Genomic DNA, 18,331 nt, shown 5'->3' on the forward strand with positions numbered 1-18,331 from the left:
ATTCACCTGTTTCTCCATATTACAGGGAGGCAGTTTGCCCTGTGAACTCTATTCTCCGATGGGTCCAAGAAAAGTAATTGATATTCAGTTTGTTCATATTTTCTTGTCATAAGGATGGGGTAATGACTTCCAAGCTCTGCATGTTGGAGCCAAAACCAGAAGTCTAGTGTTTTAAGATTAGTGAATTTACTTCATAAACTTCTAGTTCATGAGGTGTAGGGAATAAACAATGATCCTGGATACATGCATGCCTTTGTCTTTGAAATAAACAAAATTGAATGAGTTCAAATATTGGGATTTCTTGTCTTTTCCTCAATATTCCTATTAAATCTCCTCCAAATGATGCTATTTTCTTTTAAGTACTGCCTGAATCATTCACACACACATACACACAGACACACAGACACATATACACATACACACACAGACAGAAAGTTTCTTACATATATTTCTTCCCTTTAAAATCTTCTTATAAATGTAACGTGGGCTGGGTCAAGATGGTGGAATAGTCAGTCCCCAGCATCACTCTCTCCCACAAATCAACCAATTTACAACTATAAAAAAGCAACGACAGCCAAGCTGGGGCCACTAGAGCTCAGAGGAAGAGGAAGAGAGAACTATGGAGTGCATGAAAGCAGGAGAAACCACAATAAGAGAACGAAAAAACTGTCTGGCTGTTTTGAGCCCCAGCCACTTCCAGGCTGGATCTGCTGAGTGCACCAAGCAGGAGCTGGCAAAAGCCACAGCCGTGCCCTTTGGATGGAGTTGCTTGGAGGCTGTAGGGTAAAAGAGGGACTTACTGGGTGGCTCCTAGGCCAGCAAGACCACTAATATGGTTCCTGAGGAGCCACAACAACTGAAAAAAAGGAGCCACTCAGAGGCCAGTGAGTCATCGTGAGGGACTAGGGCAAGGCCCGTCCCATGGGAAGTGTTTGCAGCATAGGCAGTGGGGGAGATGGGCCTACCGGGAGAACACTGGGGCACAGCAAGGACAGCCAATCTTCACCCCAATCAGCGTAGGACCACTCAGAGGAAACTGGCCAGGAATACAGAATTGCATGGGGTGCAGTTTGATGAAGACTCAGGCCCAGACCAGAGTTTCTACACAACCCAGGTGCACTGGATTTCACTAGACCCAGAAGTACCTATAAAGTCAACCATTAAAACCTGAGCTGCCCTAGGGAATCGGCAGCAAAGCAGCAATCTAGCTCAATGACACAGCTCAAGTACCAGTCCCCACATGAAGTCCTCCCATTTTAGAATTAAGCAAAGGACAAAAAATTAGCTCCAGCACAGAGTTTTAGTGGTGGGAGCAGCAAATAATCCAACACAGAACTGAAAGAAAAAACAAAGTACTGGCAATCAGAGACAAAGTTTGATATTAACTAGTAAAGGTCTCATTTCACCAAAGAACACTTATAACACCTGAAAGGACTGGAAGTCCCCTGGGCTACCAAGCCAGGAAGGGGACAGGGCCTGGTGCCTCAGCAATGCCTCCCAACACCTGCAACCAGTCCTAAGAGTGGGGGACAAGGGCCACAGCCATAACCCCCTACACACTCAACAACTCCAGAGATGATGACCAAGTCATCACAGGAAGCTCCCTGGGCTCTCCTGAGCCAGGGTGGTGGGGGGCCTTGGGCCTTGGCCACACAGCATCAACACACACAGCCAGCTGATTGATGACCAGAGCCCCGAGCTTGGGCTGTGGAGGGAGGGCCAAGGGCCTTGGCCACACCCTTCTTACACATGCAGCCAGCCCAGCAATGACCACCAAACTGCAGCAAGGAGGGCTCTGGGTTCCCAAGCTGGGGTGGTTGGGGGCGAGGGATTTTGCCACACCCCCCTGACATCTGCACTTAGCCCGACAATGACCAAGCCACTGCTGGAAGCATCCTGGTCTCCCCTGTAGGAATGAGGGGGTTGCCACAGGCCTCAATCCTGCCTCTCCTCCTTCCATCACATTTCCTTCCCCTTTCCCCTCTCCCCCTCCTTCCCAACTGCTCTGCAACAATATCCCAGAATGTAAAAAATATATATTAATAAAATTACATTTTCTTTTTTAAAAAAATGTAAAGTGCTAGGAAATTTTTTAAAAGAATTATGTTGCATAGATTACAAAGGCCCACCACAAATTTGATATATTTCTTCATTTTATTTTACAGAATTCTCTGACAAACCTCAAATTCTAGACCTCAGACTTAAGATTTAGCTTTCTTTTGTGAAGATCTTCACATTTCCTTCTATTTGACATATTTTATTAAAATACAGAACATTTGGTGTTCACAGAACATTTTATAAAAGCAATGCCACTCTTTTACATAAAAATAGTTTTAATTTTGGAGAATTAAATATCCATTCTGTTCTAGAAAGATTAGTCTAGTTGCCAAGTACAGTACTAATAAATTCCCTGAAGGTAACACTCATTCAATGACAGAAACTGTCTGAGGCACTGTTGTGCAGAAGAACTGTTGTGAAGATTAGCATAATCCTTCCTCTCAGGGAACTTGGGCTTTACTGAGGAAGATAGTGTAATCAGCGCTATGGTATGGTGATGTACTCGTCAGTGTTCTCCAGAGAAACAGAACCAATAATATACACACACACACATATATATGTAAAGAGAGAGAGAATAAGAGAGAAAGAAACAGAGAAACAGAGAAAGATAGTGATAGAGAGAGACAGAAGATTTGTTATAAAGGACTGGCTCATGTAATTACAGAGGCTGGTAAGTGCAAAAACTGCAATGTGGTTCAGCAAACTCAAGACCAAAGAGACCCAGTCTGAAGGCCAGCAGACTGGAGACCCAGGACAGCTGATGGTGCAGTTCCAGTCCAAAGGCTGGCAGGCAGAGAGACCCAGGAAAGCCAATGGTGCAGATGAAGTCCGAAGACAGTTTGCTGGTGAATTTCCTCTCCCTCGAGGAAGTTGGTCTCTGTGTTCTATTCAGCCCTTCAACTTATTAGATGAGGTGGCTTCATCTAATACGTTGAACTTATTTTAGGTAAACTTGGTTTACCTACTTAAATGTTAATTTCATCCAAAAACAGTCTCCACATTGACAAATAGCACTAACCATCACAGAAGGAAATGCCAAATACAGACTTGCTAAGCACTGGCCAGCAAAAGCTTTTCCTCGAAGAAGAAAATTCTTAGCTGAGATGTAAACACTTATTAGAAGGTTGCCAAGGAATACCTGAGGCAGGGGAAGCAATGTGTCTGAAGGCCCAGAAACAAAAGAAGCTTATTTCAAGAAATAAAAGAAGTTCAGTGTAGCAGAATTATATCAGTAGGGCAAGGGAGAGGAAGCTGGAGAGGTATGAAATTTGAACTTTATTACTAAACTAACAGGAAGAAACTAAAGGGGATTTGGTTAAAGCAGTAAAAAAAATGAGATTTATGCTTCAGAAAGATAATTTTAACTGCTATGTGGGAAAAAAATTGTATTTGAAGAAGTTTAAATTAGTAACATTGGGTAGGAATGTACCGCAGGCATCCAGCCTAATGAAAATAGTACATTGACTCAAGAATGTGGCATTAAGCATGGAGAAGTGTGGACAGTTTCTAAGGATAATTACGTCAGTTTCTAAGGATAATTATGTCATTTAAATGACAGAACATGGTAATGACTGACTGTCAGAGTAGATGGAGAAGGGGTCAGACAATAGTGATGTCCAGATTTTTGGCTTGGTCAGTTGGTAGACATAATGAATATAACAGTCAATGAAATAGAAAATGCGTTCATTTTGCACATGCTAAGTTAGAGGTGGTTGTGGAGAAGCCGAGCTTAGATAAATACAAGAGCAAGGCAAAACAAAACCTATGAAGCCAAATAACTCATTATTCCAGGAAAATTAAGTTGATAAAAAGGGTTTAGAATTATTGAAAATAACTCAGAAAAATTGTATATAGAAATTCTCAACATATATCATAGAATAATTCTACTATTTCAGTAGTGTTATTTGTGCAAACTCATTGGAATGGAGCCTAGAAATCTTTTCAGTTAATCTGACAAAGTAGAGTTAAATGCATTTTAACTTTATTTTTTTTTGTTCTTTTACTCTTTGTATGTTTGTACATATTATCATACTTGTTTGTGTAACATAGCAGGATATAGGGCCAGCCCAGTGGTGCACTGCTACAGTACGCCGCTTGGGAGCGTGGTGGTGCTCCCGCCGAGGGTTCGGATCCCACATACAGACCGGTTCCCGCTCACAGGCTGAGCGAGGTGCGGGCGCGACACTGAGGGTTGCGATCCCGTTGCCGGTCCCGGTCCAGTACGGGCGCGACACTGAGGGTTGCAATCCGTTGCTGGACACGAAAAAAAGACAAAAAGGAAAAAAAAAAAAGAAAAAACATAGCAGGATATAAAGTATAAACTATTGAGTTCATTTATTCTCTGAAATTTGTGTACTGCAGGTGACAGAAATGGAAAGAGTTAATGTACACTAGTCACTCCTTATCTGTGGACCATACATTCCAAGACCACGAATGGATGCCATGGAGAGTAGCAAACCACGGAGAGTACCAAGCCGTGGAAAGTACTGAACCTGATTGCTGTCAATCAGAACACATTTCTGTTCATTTCTTCCACTAAGAAATTTAATGCCTTTTCCATCTTAACTAACTCACTGTGGCTGTAACTTTTGCAGTTTGAGGTGCAGCAGTGAAACTACCGTGAATTTCTTTTTCCTTCACAATTTCACAGACAGAAGATTTGTTCTTACAGTAGATCTTAGCAATCTCAGCATTAAGATTTTTTTTCCTTTCCTCATTAAATTGAGAACTTTCACCTTTTCACATAAAGGGAGCAGTTTATGGCTTCTCTTTGACATATCGAAATTGCCAGCATCACTACTCTTGGGCTTTGGGGCCATTATTAAGTAACATATACATTAATTGAACACAAGCACTGAGAAACTGCAACTATCACTGTCTATCTGATAACCAAGAAGGCTACTAAGTGGTTAATGGGCTGGTAGCAATATACAGGGTGAATAAGCTGTAACAGGTATCCGAAGGGATAATTCATGCCCATGCCCATTAAGGGGTATTCAAAGGGATAATTCATGTCCCAGTCAGGACAAAGGGCATGAGATGTCATCACGCTACTCAGAAAAGCACACAATTCAAAACTTATGAATTGTTTTTTTCTGGGAATTTTAATATTTTTGGTCAGCAGTTGACCACAGGTAACTGAAACTACAGAAAGCAAAACCGTGGGTAAAGGAGGACTACTGCATTTTACAATGTTAGTGTCTGAAAAGCTGAAAATGTTATACAAATACAATAGGTATCTAACTGGTAAAAAGAATATATGGAAAAGAATGTATTGGACATTAGTGGATAATAATTAAATGAATGGTAGTTTAGTAGATACTGAGCTCTTATTTAAATGGAATCTGATTAATTCATTAGGCATTTATTCATGGATAATATCTTAAACACTGAACATGTCTACTTTATTCATCTTTAACTAGGTCCTGGGAGTTGGGAAAGCCCATAATGCTAAAATCTTCTGACACAAAGAAAGTCGGTAACTCTTAATCCGAATCCCCACAGCAGGAAAATAGTGATATTTCTTTGCTTGTTTTCTAAAACAAATATCTTGAAGTATTCTTTAAGACTAAAGTAGAGGTAGATTATAAAAGAGCCAGATGTCCTGGCTACAGGTGATAAGAGTAGGGCAAGAATGGTTTTGTATTGAACATGATTTAGTAAATAATGTTTTATATAATAATTTTATTTAAATCTACCACTTGGAACATATTTGTAAAGAATATCCTTCTCATTGCATTTAGAGAAGAAGCACTACTATATTTGGAAATTAAAAATATCACAATAAAAGTTATTTAAAAATGAGTCTTCTCATTATAAGGAATATCAGTATTGTTAGAGAGACAAAGAGAATGATTTTGCCAGAATCCTTGCTTATAATTTCAAGACCATGGTTTTCTTTAATGTGGCAATGTGGCATATAAAACTCTCAAGTGCAAAGAAATTAAAGTAGTACATCTTATTTAATATCATCTACAGATTTAGAAAACTTACTTTGTCAAGCATTATTTCATAAAAAAAGAAAACTACTAGAAATATTTATTAAAAATGTTAATACCGTATCAAAATTAGCTTCACAAAATATCTCAGTTGGACATCGAAATACATTTACAGAAAAGATACATTCAGAAAAATAAGCAAAGTGTCTATTGTTATTCAGCATTTAACCAAAACATTAGAAATAGTCTAATCAAAACAACAAATAAGCACAATCTCGCAAATTGTCTTGAAGATCAAAGATTTAAATCAAAAAAAGAAAGAGAAAAAAAAACAGTCAATACTGATATGTTTCAGGACTGAACAGTATACTGTAATAGAAGAAAAAAGGATTTAGAGCCATTCAGATTTGTGCAAATCTCTACACAGAAAACTAGAAAAGAAAAAATTATTGGGAAAATATAGAAATACCTAAGTGAAGGGGATAAACCATTTTCATAAATTGGAAGAAAATATTGATTTCCAAATAAAACCCAATGAGTTTTGTTGTGGAAACTGACAAGCTTTTCTAAAGGTATAGTTGTCCCTAGATATCCATGGGAGATTGGTTCCAGGACCTCTGTGGATACCAAAATCTATGAATGTTCAAGTCTCTTACATAAAACAGTGTAGTATTGGCATATAACTGATACACATCCTCCCATATACTTTAAATCATCTTTAGATTACTTGTAATACCTAATGCTACATAAATGCCATGTGAATAGTTGTTATACTGTATTATTTTTAATTTGTATTATTTTTCTTGTTATAGTGTTATTTTTATAGGTTTTTTAACCCACAGAGACAGAGGGCTGACTCTATGAGGGTACTTCAAGAAGTTCATGGAAAAATTAAAAGATAATACAAATCTTTCAGTAAACTTTTCGAAGTGCCCTCATATATGAAAAAAGAAAGAGGCAATAGTGGTCAAGACAATACTAAAAAATAACAGAGTTGGAGAATTTACACTACCAAATATCAGGAATTATTATAAAACTGAAGTATTAAAGACTGTGGTACCGGTGCAAGGACAAAAACTGACAGAACAAAATAGAGAGCACAGAAACAGAGTTGAGAAAGAAAGTAGCTTAGAACAGTCTAAAAAATGTGATGTCTGCTAAACTTATTGGGGCCTAGACAGATATAATCATAGAGCTTCAGCTTCAGTCACATCTTCCTCACCCTTGTCTGAGATAATTGCTACACAGCAAATTCTACTAGCAGTTTCCAGACTAGCTAGCACCACCTACAGGTACAGATTACCCAAATGTTATCACTAATTGAACAATGTGACCCTCGTTTTCTCTTGGTAGAAAAGCCCCTGGAACTTATGACACAAACAACAATGTATAGTCAGTGAATAGCTTATGTTATTTTATGAACCAATGTAAATTCTTGAAAAACATTTCTCCAAAGAATATATATAAATGACCGACAGATATATAAAAAGGTGCTCAACATCAGTAATCATCAGAGAAATGCAAATAAAAAACACAATGAGATAATAGCCATTCTCACACCTGTTAGAATGGCTATTATTATCAAAAAGCAAAAGCAATAACAAAGGATAATGAGTGTTGGTAAAGATGTGGAGAAATGGGAAGCCTTATATATTTATGGTGGTACTGTAAATTGGTGCAACCATTATGGAAAACGATATGGAGCTTTCTCAAAAATTTAAAAATAGAACTACCATATGATCAAGCAATCCGACTTCTGGGTATATGTTTAAAGGAACTGAAATCAGGATCTTAAAGAGATATCTTCACTTTCATGTTTATTGCAACATTATTCACAATGATCAAGACATGGAAGCAACCTAAATGTCCATAGATGAATGAATAAACAATGTTTGGTATATAATGGAATATTACTCAGCCTTTTAAAAAAGGAAATACTGCTCTTTGTGACAAAATGGATGAAGCTAGAGGACATTATGCTAAGTAAAGTATATCAGAAAGAAGTCCAAATACCACTTATATGAAGAATCTAAAATAATCAAACTCATAGAAGCAGAGAGTAGAATGATGGTTTGCCAGAGGAGAGAGGAAAGGAGAGATATTAGTCAAAGGGTACAAAGTTTCAGTTAATACTGTATCATATTCTTAAAATTTGCTAAGAAGGTATGTTAAGTGTTCTCATCACAAATCATAATAATGTTGAGCAGAACACCATGCACTGGTTACCAGTCCCAGAGAAGGATTTCAGACACTCTGCCTGTTGCTTGTTGGCATCAGAGTCATCAAAGAAAACACAACGTAGTCAAGCACTGGATGGAGCAACGCTTTACTTACATAGAGAAAAGACAGAGCAAGTTTAGCTTCGATAGTATGCGTGGGTTTTCCATGGCTAGCTGGTCTCTCCAGACAGCCAGCAGGACCATATGCCTACGGCACACCCCTCTCTTGATGCAGAAGAAGGACCCTATCCCCTCACTGGGGAGGACAGGTATCGTAGTGTGGTCAGGTTCCATGCGGCACACAGCTTAAGTAGAACAAAAATGTATACACTGAGCTTGAAAGGGGGTACGATGTTTTTGCATAAGGGGATAAGCCTAGCACAGGCCATGTGGGTGTTTTACCTCTTGGTAAGGGAGTGTGCCAGGCCTCATGTCCATATTTACGCAGCTGAGTGAGTATGAGACTGAATAAGAGTGAGTATGTGACTGCCTTTTCCAAAACAGCAAAGAATAATAATGATAGTAATAAATAATAAAAAGGTCAGGAGGTAATTTTAAAAGAATGAGTTAGTGATTTTAGTGATCTGAATCAGATATCTACTTCAAGTGGAAAGAATTTTTAAAAACTTCTCTCAAGACTATTTTTTTGTGGAAAGCACCATCTACTCAAGGGTCAAGTAAAATAATAAGTGTAATTTTGCTACATTTTGACATTTCACATGCAGGACCTAAATTAAGGAAATTTCTCTCTTGACTAGTTATTCTGTATTGGGGGTGATTTTTTTATGTAGTTAGTATTAGAGAGACAATCATTAAATACTGCAATAATGTCTATTTAATGTCTTTATACACTGTATTGCTAAGTTTAACTGGAAAATACGGAGAATATTCAAAAAGTGCCTCTGATCTTTCTATCCAAATGCTGTTGATCACAGACTTTTAAAAAAGTAAAAAAAAATATGTGGCTCTATTGTAAAAATGACCTTTCTTATGCTTTTTAACCATAGTATATCCTATTTTCAATTTGTGAGAAAAATTACCAATGCTTTTTACTACTGCCTTATTAATAATATGGGAATAGAAATTTAATGCAGTGTTGGCTGCAAATGTAACATGTAACATCTTATCTTTGTGACATATTTTTGTTGTGGTTGCAAAAGAATCTATTAGCAATTATAATCAGCATCATCTTCCAAATAAAATATTATAAAATATTATATTTAATGACTGTATAATTTGTATTTAGATTTCAAAGTGTAGGTGCTATCAAGTGCCCTTTGTAAAAGTAAAATATAATACGAGTTAGCCAATTTTTTAAGTCCCAACTAATGACTTAATACTTTAGATGGAGTTTTTAAAAATAGGCTTCTATATATTTGTACAATATGTAAGATTACATTCAGCAGTAAACTTAATAAACATAAATGGACAATCTAAAATGACAGAATCAAATAACTTTTTTCCTATGAATTTGATCTTAGCCGTAAGACTTAATGTCCCACTCCTCAGTTTTTTCCAGGAGTTCGATCACTGATCTATGACCATGGGGAAAGTCAGTCTATCTTCATTTTCAAAGTAGCCAACATTCTAAGGCTATTATTCTAAACATCTATCTAAATAAACGTTAACAGAGCTCTAAACTTTATTATTTCCAACATACATAGATGATTGAGACATAATCAAATAATGTAGGAAAATATGCCCCCATGTTAATTTTTTTTTTTTTTGGTCAAAACAATTTTTAAATGGAGATACTATTTTTATAAGTCATGACAACTGATAAAATTATTGTTCAAATTATAATAAAGTGATTAACACCAGGAAGCCCACAATTATATTTGAATTTAAGGGAAAATTGCTAAATCTTAGAAATAGCAAGTTCTAAGACTTGACTCTAGCTGGTGTTTACTAACGAATGCTGGCACTTTTGACAGGGCACGACTCACTGTGGCAGCACTGAAGTTGGGACTAGCCTGGTATGAACTGCTGCTGCTCCACTGGAGTTTCTGTTGGGGCTCTCTGTTCTGGCCAATTTCCACACATACATGTGGCCAGTTTCCTTCTGTCACATGAGCCAAATTTCACCCTGAAGTTATCTTCCTACTCTGTATTGTAAACAGAAGAGGGAGTTAGTCTTGTTTAAAATAAATGGCTTTCTTTTGTGATCATACTATTAAGAAAATGTCTGAAATTTGAAATTCTGATTGTTTTTATCTTTTGTGATTGTTTTATGTCCTGGATACTTAAAATGGCTTATCTTTAAAGAAAGCTTTATTTTGCTATTCTGGAACAGACTTTTCCATACTTTTCAAAAATGTTAAGTTACTACTATTTACCCAGAAATCAAAACACTTGCCTGTTTGCCTCAACTCCCACCCCAGAGCATTGGCAAAATTTTAGGTTCCTCCAGGCTAAACTCTAGCTTTCATCCCCAAATGTTACATGAATTAATTACTCTCTCCTTCCTTACAGCTAGTGTGTGTCTATATGATAAATTCATCTTCAAAATAATGCCCTTATTTTTCCAGAAAACTAAATTTTGCAATCTTATCCTATAATAATAAGAAAAAGAATTCCACACACAAAGTATAGGCTTGATATCTTTTCTTATTCATAAAATGAGAAAGATAAGAATAAAATCTCTAGGATCACTTCTAGGTTTAAGATTCATCAAATCAATTATTTAAATCTTGAAATAAATAAAAATAAGGCCTATTTTATAATTGATTTTTTGTTATAATTTATCAAATCTACTTCTCAGATTTAGTTTAAACAATTTTGTTCTAATATTTATACCTTAAACAAAATTTTAGTTTCTGATAAAATACTAAATTTGATGATATACTGTATATTTATATACCCTCTCAACAAAATTTATGTCTCCTCATAGAAAATGAGACTTCTTATTCTGATAAATCCATAATATAACTCTGCTATACATTGGTTTTAACAGTTTCCCATCTAGATCCTATCTTTGAGCATAAGGACAATACATGTCACATAACAGATACTCATTTTTATACAGAGTAGTCTGAGGAAGTAATGTAACATCCAGATTGGTGGTAATAGAAATATAACAAGCCATGTATAAAATTTTATTTTTAATTATTTTATTTTTAATTGTGGTAAAACCATATGTGTAATTTAAAATTTCCTAGAAACCACATTTAAAAAGTTTTAAAAAAATTAATTTTAATAATATACTTTCTTTAAACAAATCTATTCAAAATGTTATTCAAAATGTAACTAATACTAAAATACTAATGATATATGGTATTTTTTTCTTGACCAAGCTTTGGAAATGTGGTTTGTATTTTACATTCACAGCACATCTCAATTCAGGTGCTAAATTTTCAGTGACTAAAGTAAAATTTAATCCTTCTTTAAAAATAGAGCTGTGTCTAACAGAAAAAATATTTTATACTGCTTCAGCTTTAAAATTAAAATATAAATCAATTAAATTAAATTAAGAATTCAGTTCCTTCGTCACACTAGCCACAATTCAAGTGTTGAATAAACACATATGACTAGTGGCTACAATACTGGTTAGTATAGACCTAAATCATTCAAGACAAGGTAAGGAGGCCTCTGGTAATTCAAAAGGAATAAGAGGATCAGAACTGTGTAGGTAGTTCTGAGAATGCCTCAGAAACCATGAAAGAGGAAGTGGCCTGCTGTCCTCTAAAAAGTGAATAAACCATAATATTTATAGTTTATGCAGGATAACTATGTTTTATTATCATTTGACTAAACACATCATCTTTATACAGTCATCCCCCAAAAGAATTTTTCCTTACTACCCTCTAGTAAAAATATGATTATTATACTCCCACAGTAAACCTGTCACCACTTCTGATTTCTCTCTTCATCTCTCTGTAATGACATCTATATCTATTTAAAACATCTCAAATGCTTCAAATACAAGGACTTCAAATAGTTCATGTAAAAATAGAATTGAAAGATAATATACATGATTCCATGAACTTTTTGAAGTATATCTCCGATACCCATTTCCTTCCTTTTCATTCTCACTGACACTACTCTAGTCCTGGCTTCATGCTTCATCATCTCATACCTTGACTGCTAAAAAAGCTTTCTAACCAATTTTCTCATTTCAGACTGTACACCTCCATTACATCTCCATGATCTGACTTCTCAATTAAAATACATTAACTGGTGCTCTTCTGTGTCCAGAATAAATTCCTCAGTATTCTGTTTTGTTTTGTTTAAACTTTCAGACATTTTGGTACCAAATTAATATTTTTGTTTTTGTTTTTGTCCTCCAATTGTTTAACATACTATTTTTTAATCTCCTTCCATCAACTATGATCTCCTTAAAGGTCAGGGTCATATATTACTCTTCTCATAAAACCCTCAGTATGTTATCTTGCAATCCACACAATGATGTTCAGTAAATATTTGTTAATTTGAAACAAATACAGTAGAATCTCCAGCTTACAAATTGCTTTCTCATACGTATGGTGGGGGCAACAATAAAGAGTTTAGGTCACAGAGACAAATAAACTCCATAGTCTATCCATGTTTCATGGCTACTACTCAAGCATTTTGTTATGTTAATATGCTAATTGCTGAAAAACACCAACTTATTTTTAACTTATTTTTAACTCACAACCAAATTGATCAGGAAAATATTTCCTTTTAAGCCATCGTGTTATGTTTTCAACTGGCAAAAATTTTTAAGAAACCAGTGCCTGAGGAGAACAGAAAGGAAATAGGATGGAATTAAAATATGTACCATTATTTAAAAGGAGTGATAGCACTTTATGCTAATATCAACAGAAATTAAACTTCTTAACTTTGAAAGCATAAAGCTGTTCTCCACCATTTTGCTAGAAAATGGTTTAGAAAGAGAAGTCATTTGAAGAAATTTGTTCAATAAAACTTCATGAGCCCATGGACAAATGAAAGCTGTTATCTTTGCAAAAAGTACTACTTGTCTTTTGAAAATTCCAGGAATGAGTATGAAAAAAATAGTTTATGATTTTTTTAATTGGGCAGAAGTTGGTTTAAGGAATTAAAGTCACAGCATTAAATTCTCTTCATGTTTATAAATTTATTTGGTTTTCTGTGATTTGTGTGTTTATCTCAATCCTCGACATACTTATCTGCCAGACACAACAGATAGTGGTCTATTTAAGAGAGTTTAATGAATGACAACATTTTTAAGATAGGTTTTATGAGTACAAATATTTCCAAAGCAAAGAGAAAACTGTTGAATAGGTAGGCACAATGAAATTCCAAGCATTTCTCTGATTTACAAAAGCATGTCTACTGGTTTTTCTCTAAATGAATACACCACTTTTAAAACATAAGTGGGTGTGTGTGAGCGTGTGTGTTTACCAACACATACAAAATACAGAAACATTTCATAGCAGAAGATTTTTAGTGTACTGCCAAAGTGTTACAATAACTGTCATACACAGACATCCACATGCAAACACTACTGGACTAGTACACTACAGCAAATAAGAAAGAATTAGTTAGCAGAACTCCTGGCAGAAACTTTTTTAAAAATGGAAATAACAAAACAGAAATCCACTTCTCATCTGAACAGTATTGAAAATAATCTACTTTATAATCTGAATCATATATACTCACAGTATTATCTAAGTTCAGAAAATAGCTTCTTACTGTACACACAGAACTGCAGTGTACACTTAACAAATGTTAGCATTGGAAGAAAATGTGTTACAAGAAGAATGTCTGAGGGATAGTGGCAAGAAAGAGATGTATCCATTAAAAAATAGAAAAGAAAGGCCTGGCGAGAACTGGAATGCACATGGAAGGGAGTACAGTGGCAAGAAAGTAAGCAGAGGTAATAGAAATCAATTAAACTGGAAAATAGCAAGAATCAATCATGAAAGTTGGATGGGCAGACAGGGGGAGGTAAAAACAATTTCTTTACTGTTTTAAGCTATATAGAGAATTATCAGTCATAGCCAAAGCCCAGCTGGAATGTGAGTTGGCTAAATTATAATATGAAACATAACAGACTTTGCCAAAACTACTTCACAGAGTTGTTCTGAACAACAAATGAGATACAGGTTGTGAAAATGTTCCACAGACTGCAAAATGCTGCACTCATGGAAGACAATACAGTTTACACAATATTCAAATTCAATCTTTCCTTTCAACTTTGGGAAAGTGCAAACAATGACCTCTCCAGACCACAGAGAAGAAGAAACCTCTGCTCCATTACCAGATTTTCGTGGAAAACTGGCTCCACAGTCACAGAGATGCCTAACTTCAAAAACAGAGTAAAGATGGTGACAAATTGATGAAATGGAGAGGTATGCAGATATGTATGTCGGCAATGTCTCCACTCCTGGCACTTCCCATAGCAATCTTGGGGGGAAAATTATTTAGTGGAGAGAATAGAGATTTTTCTTACCTGCTTCACCTCATAAACCTTTATTGTCTGCACATTAATAGGATTAAATTATCCCAATTTCTGTCTTACAGCAGGAAAATATGCACGTGCACCCAGGTGTCCTGGGTTATGGACTTAAGTATAAAGGAGGAGTGGCTCTGATCCAGAGTTGACCCCGCCCCCGGCATGCCTCTTTGGGGGGGGAGGGGGGCCACAGGAGGCTGCTACTGCTGCTGGAGGCCCTTTCTGCAAGCTGTTGCTGCTGGTGCCCCCGAGATGCCCCAGAGGCCACTGCCACTGTCGCCGCTTCTGCTGCTGCTACTGCTGGAACTGAGCTTGTATCATCTGCTAATGGCTCCTGGGATCTTTCCCAATTTGCATGGACCTGCCCTGTGAGGGGTTTGTGACCCAACCTGTACAACGGGTTTGAAGGGCCTATGGGCCCTAACCCCTAGCCCTGACAATACAAATGGGAAATAGTGTAACTAAAATAATGAAACGTTTTGGCTTTAGTTATGAAATGCCTAGTTCTCAGAAGGACTGAGAGGGTAAGGAGATGATATAAATTTATGAAAGCATGCCAAAATAAATAATACTTTTCCTTACATGTGAAAAACTGGGACAGAAGAGAACTGTTTTAGGTATGTGTGTGCATTGCTATGATCAGTTAAAAGCTAGGAACTGAGGCTTAGTGAAACTAACTTATTCAAGACCACTTATCTAACACAAGAAAGCCCAAATTTGACCCTGGGTCTGTTTCATGTCAAAACCCTGTCCAGCGATTTCTACAACACAGTCTCCCAACATCAGAAGAGATCAGAAAGATCAACAGTAATAACATTTTTTGCTATCTGTTTTTTCTTTTCAGTTTTATCACTATTTAAGAATATATTTTGGCACTGAATAATACAATTAAACTTTTATAAGTGCCTTACCCAGCATTTTCTCCTCCACTAATTGTTAGTAACTCTACAAGGACAGTTCATCACATCAGAAGCACAGGTAATCATGAATTAATGCATTGATCAGCAGCAGCTGCTACTATCACAAAAAGAGAGAAGGCCAGATATTATGTGCCACCTAATAAAAAAAAAAAAAAAAAACCACCCGTGAAACATTCATGGCAAAAATCGTATTTAAATCTAATCAAGTCTCCAGATCCAACTACCTACCCAATTGAGAAAACAGGGGATAGAGGAAAGAAAACTCCATCAAAGGGATTTAATGAGCAAAACTTAGATTGTGGCAAATGCTACCTGTGAAACCACCTCATATACAATCACAAGGAAAAAAAAGAGAGGAAGGGGTAATGTATCGATTAATAAGACATTAAAGAGACTTGCTGAGGTTCTAATTATGTTAAAAATATTAAAACAAGTAGCATATATGAGGCAACTAAAAATCTGAAACCTGACTTTAGATTTATTAGTATTATGGAATTACTGTTAATCTTAAGTATGATAATGGAATAATAGTTTCTTCCCCAAAGAGCCCATATTTTTTACAGATATAAATTGAGTATTTAAGGATAAATGTCGTGATGTCTGGTATTTTTCAAAAATAATACTGGAAGAGGGGAAGCCAGTAGGCATTAGTTAAATGAGATTCTTCATGAATTGGTAATTGTTGAAGTTGGGGGCAAAGTACACAAATGATTATAATATAATTTAACCTCGTGTTTGAAAAAAGCACATGTAACATCATCATTGAAAGATGTCCTAATATTTTTCAAGGAAAGAAACATATTACCAAAGAATCACAGAGCTGAAAAGACCTTAGAAACAATCTATTCTAACCACCCCTTTTTATAAATAAGGAAATTAAGGCTCAGATAGGTTAAGTGACTTGCTCAGGGTCACACAACTTGTCAGTTCCAGACTCAAGATCAGAATTTAAGTCTCCAAACGTGTCTTCCAGGGCTCTGTTCTTTTGCAAACCAGTAAGAAATGACTGCATTTAAACATTTAGTCCAGAATATCCTCAGAACTGAGTGTAACAAAAGTAAGCCAGATGGCGATGAATAAATAGAGTTGGTTCATACCAAAAATGAGCTGCCAGTCACTGTGATAAGGTCTGTTTCTTTCTGAGAACCATGGTTTCCTGCTGGATTGGAGAATCCAAACTGGGTTTCTTCCTCCTGTCCAAAAAAGTCAGAGTCAGCTTGTACGTTCCATTCTGCTTTGGTTGATGTCAGTAGTTCTGAGACACTGTTTTCACAAAGGGTGCTAGAAGGAGTCAGAGCATCTGTGTCTACTGTTAGCTTATTGCTGGGGGTCAAAGCTTGGGGCTCTGGATTCGAGTTTTTCATAGCCAAAGAGCCCAGAGATCCCAATGGCCCCACACTTACACTTGAGACTTCATCCATACCTAACGGGCTCTGCTGAAAACTGGTGGCTGTCGTTCCAAAAAAGAGAGAGGTATCCAGACTTTGAGGAAGGTCGCCAGTGGCCATCAAGGCCCGAGGGTCCACAGCCTGCCCTAAGGAATTATTATTATCAGCAGGGACGTTCCCTGCCAGAGTTGAGCTTACAGAAGCCACATCAATAGTCAAGATTCCAGAGTTCACCAATGCTGTGTCCAGCACTGCAGCAGAACTATTGCCAGGCACATCAGAGAAGAGAGACACTGTCTCCGCATCACTGAGATCATTGTGTCCCTGGCTGGTAAGTTCACTGCTGGGCGTAAGAGAATTTGCAGCTTCTAGCTGAGCTAAGAGATCCTGGCCGAGGTTGTGCCTTTTGGCCATGTGGGTCTTCATGCTGTGCTTGGATGTGAAGAGTTTATTACAAGTGGAGACCGGGCAACGGCTTTTCCAAGTGTCCACATCCTGCAGGTGCTTCTTGGAGTGAATGTAGAGACTACTGCGAGCAGAGAACCTGGCACAGCAGCCTTCCACAGGACACACAAAAGGCTTTGTGCCCAGGTGGGTTATGCTGTGGCCTTTCAGATGCTCGGCCCTCGTGAAAGATTTCCCACAGCCTTCCACAGGGCACGTGAACCTCCGGTCATCGTCGTGCTTTCTTTTGTGCCGTAAGAGTTTGGACATGCTGGTGAAGTTCCAGCCACAGCCATCAAAGTCACAAAGAAAAGGTCTCTCACCAGTGTGGCTCCGCAGGTGAATTTTCAGCCTACAAGCCTTGTCATACTGTTTGCTGCAGCCAGGAAAGGAGCAAGAAAAGAATTCCTGTTCCCTGAAATGGGCACGGTTATGGGAAAACAGGGCACTCACTGTGATAAACGTCTTCTTGCAGCTGGAAAACGCGCACTGGTAGGGCCTCTCAGGCTCGAAGTGGCTGCGCTGGTGGGCGCTGAGCTTGGCCTGCGTGGGGAAACTCTCTTCGCACACCTCGCATTTGAAGGAGTTCTCCTGCTCGTGGCCCTTCATGTGCGCCTTGAGGTTGTACACGGTGGTGAAGCTCTTGCCACAGCCCTCCGCCGGGCAGCCAAAGGGCCGCAGTTTGTCGTGCGATTGCAGGTGCCTCTTGAGCTTGTACGAGGTGGTGAAGGTCCAGCCGCAGCCGCCCAGGGGGCACTTGAAAGGCCGCTGGCCCTGGCTGCTGCTGTGCGTCAGCAGGTGCACCTTCAACTGATGCTTCTTAGCGAAGGTTTGTCCGCACTGCGCCTCGGGGCACAGGTACAGCACCATGCCTGGGACGGGGCCCAGCGGTCCACGGGGGCTCTGGGCGGGGGCCGGGCCCTCCTCCTCCTCCTCCTCCGGCGCCGGG

At 37.7% G+C, this 18,331-nt stretch overlaps 1 protein-coding gene across 1 annotated transcript; it reads right to left on the reverse strand.

Moving 5' to 3' along the window:
• Positions 1-16,388: 16,388 nt before the first annotated feature.
• On the reverse strand, positions 16,389-18,324 carry LOC103610562 (zinc finger X-linked protein ZXDB). The gene has a single exon (XM_008594710.1). It carries the CDS (start codon positions 18,250-18,252, stop codon positions 16,642-16,644), a length of 1,611 nt encoding a protein of 536 aa, XP_008592932.1. The 5' UTR covers positions 18,253-18,324; the 3' UTR covers positions 16,389-16,641.
• Between the last annotated feature and the right edge of the window lie 7 nt (positions 18,325-18,331).

The sequence above is a fragment of the Galeopterus variegatus genome, unplaced genomic scaffold, assembly GCF_000696425.1.
Source record: "Galeopterus variegatus unplaced genomic scaffold, G_variegatus-3.0.2 Scaffold11306, whole genome shotgun sequence".
Classification (NCBI taxonomy): domain Eukaryota; kingdom Metazoa; phylum Chordata; class Mammalia; order Dermoptera; family Cynocephalidae; genus Galeopterus; species Galeopterus variegatus.

Coding starts and splice junctions, on each gene's coding strand:
- LOC103610562 (XM_008594710.1), bottom strand. CDS start 18,252: ATGGTGCTGTACCTGTGCCCCGAGGCGCAGTGCGGACAAACCTTCGCT.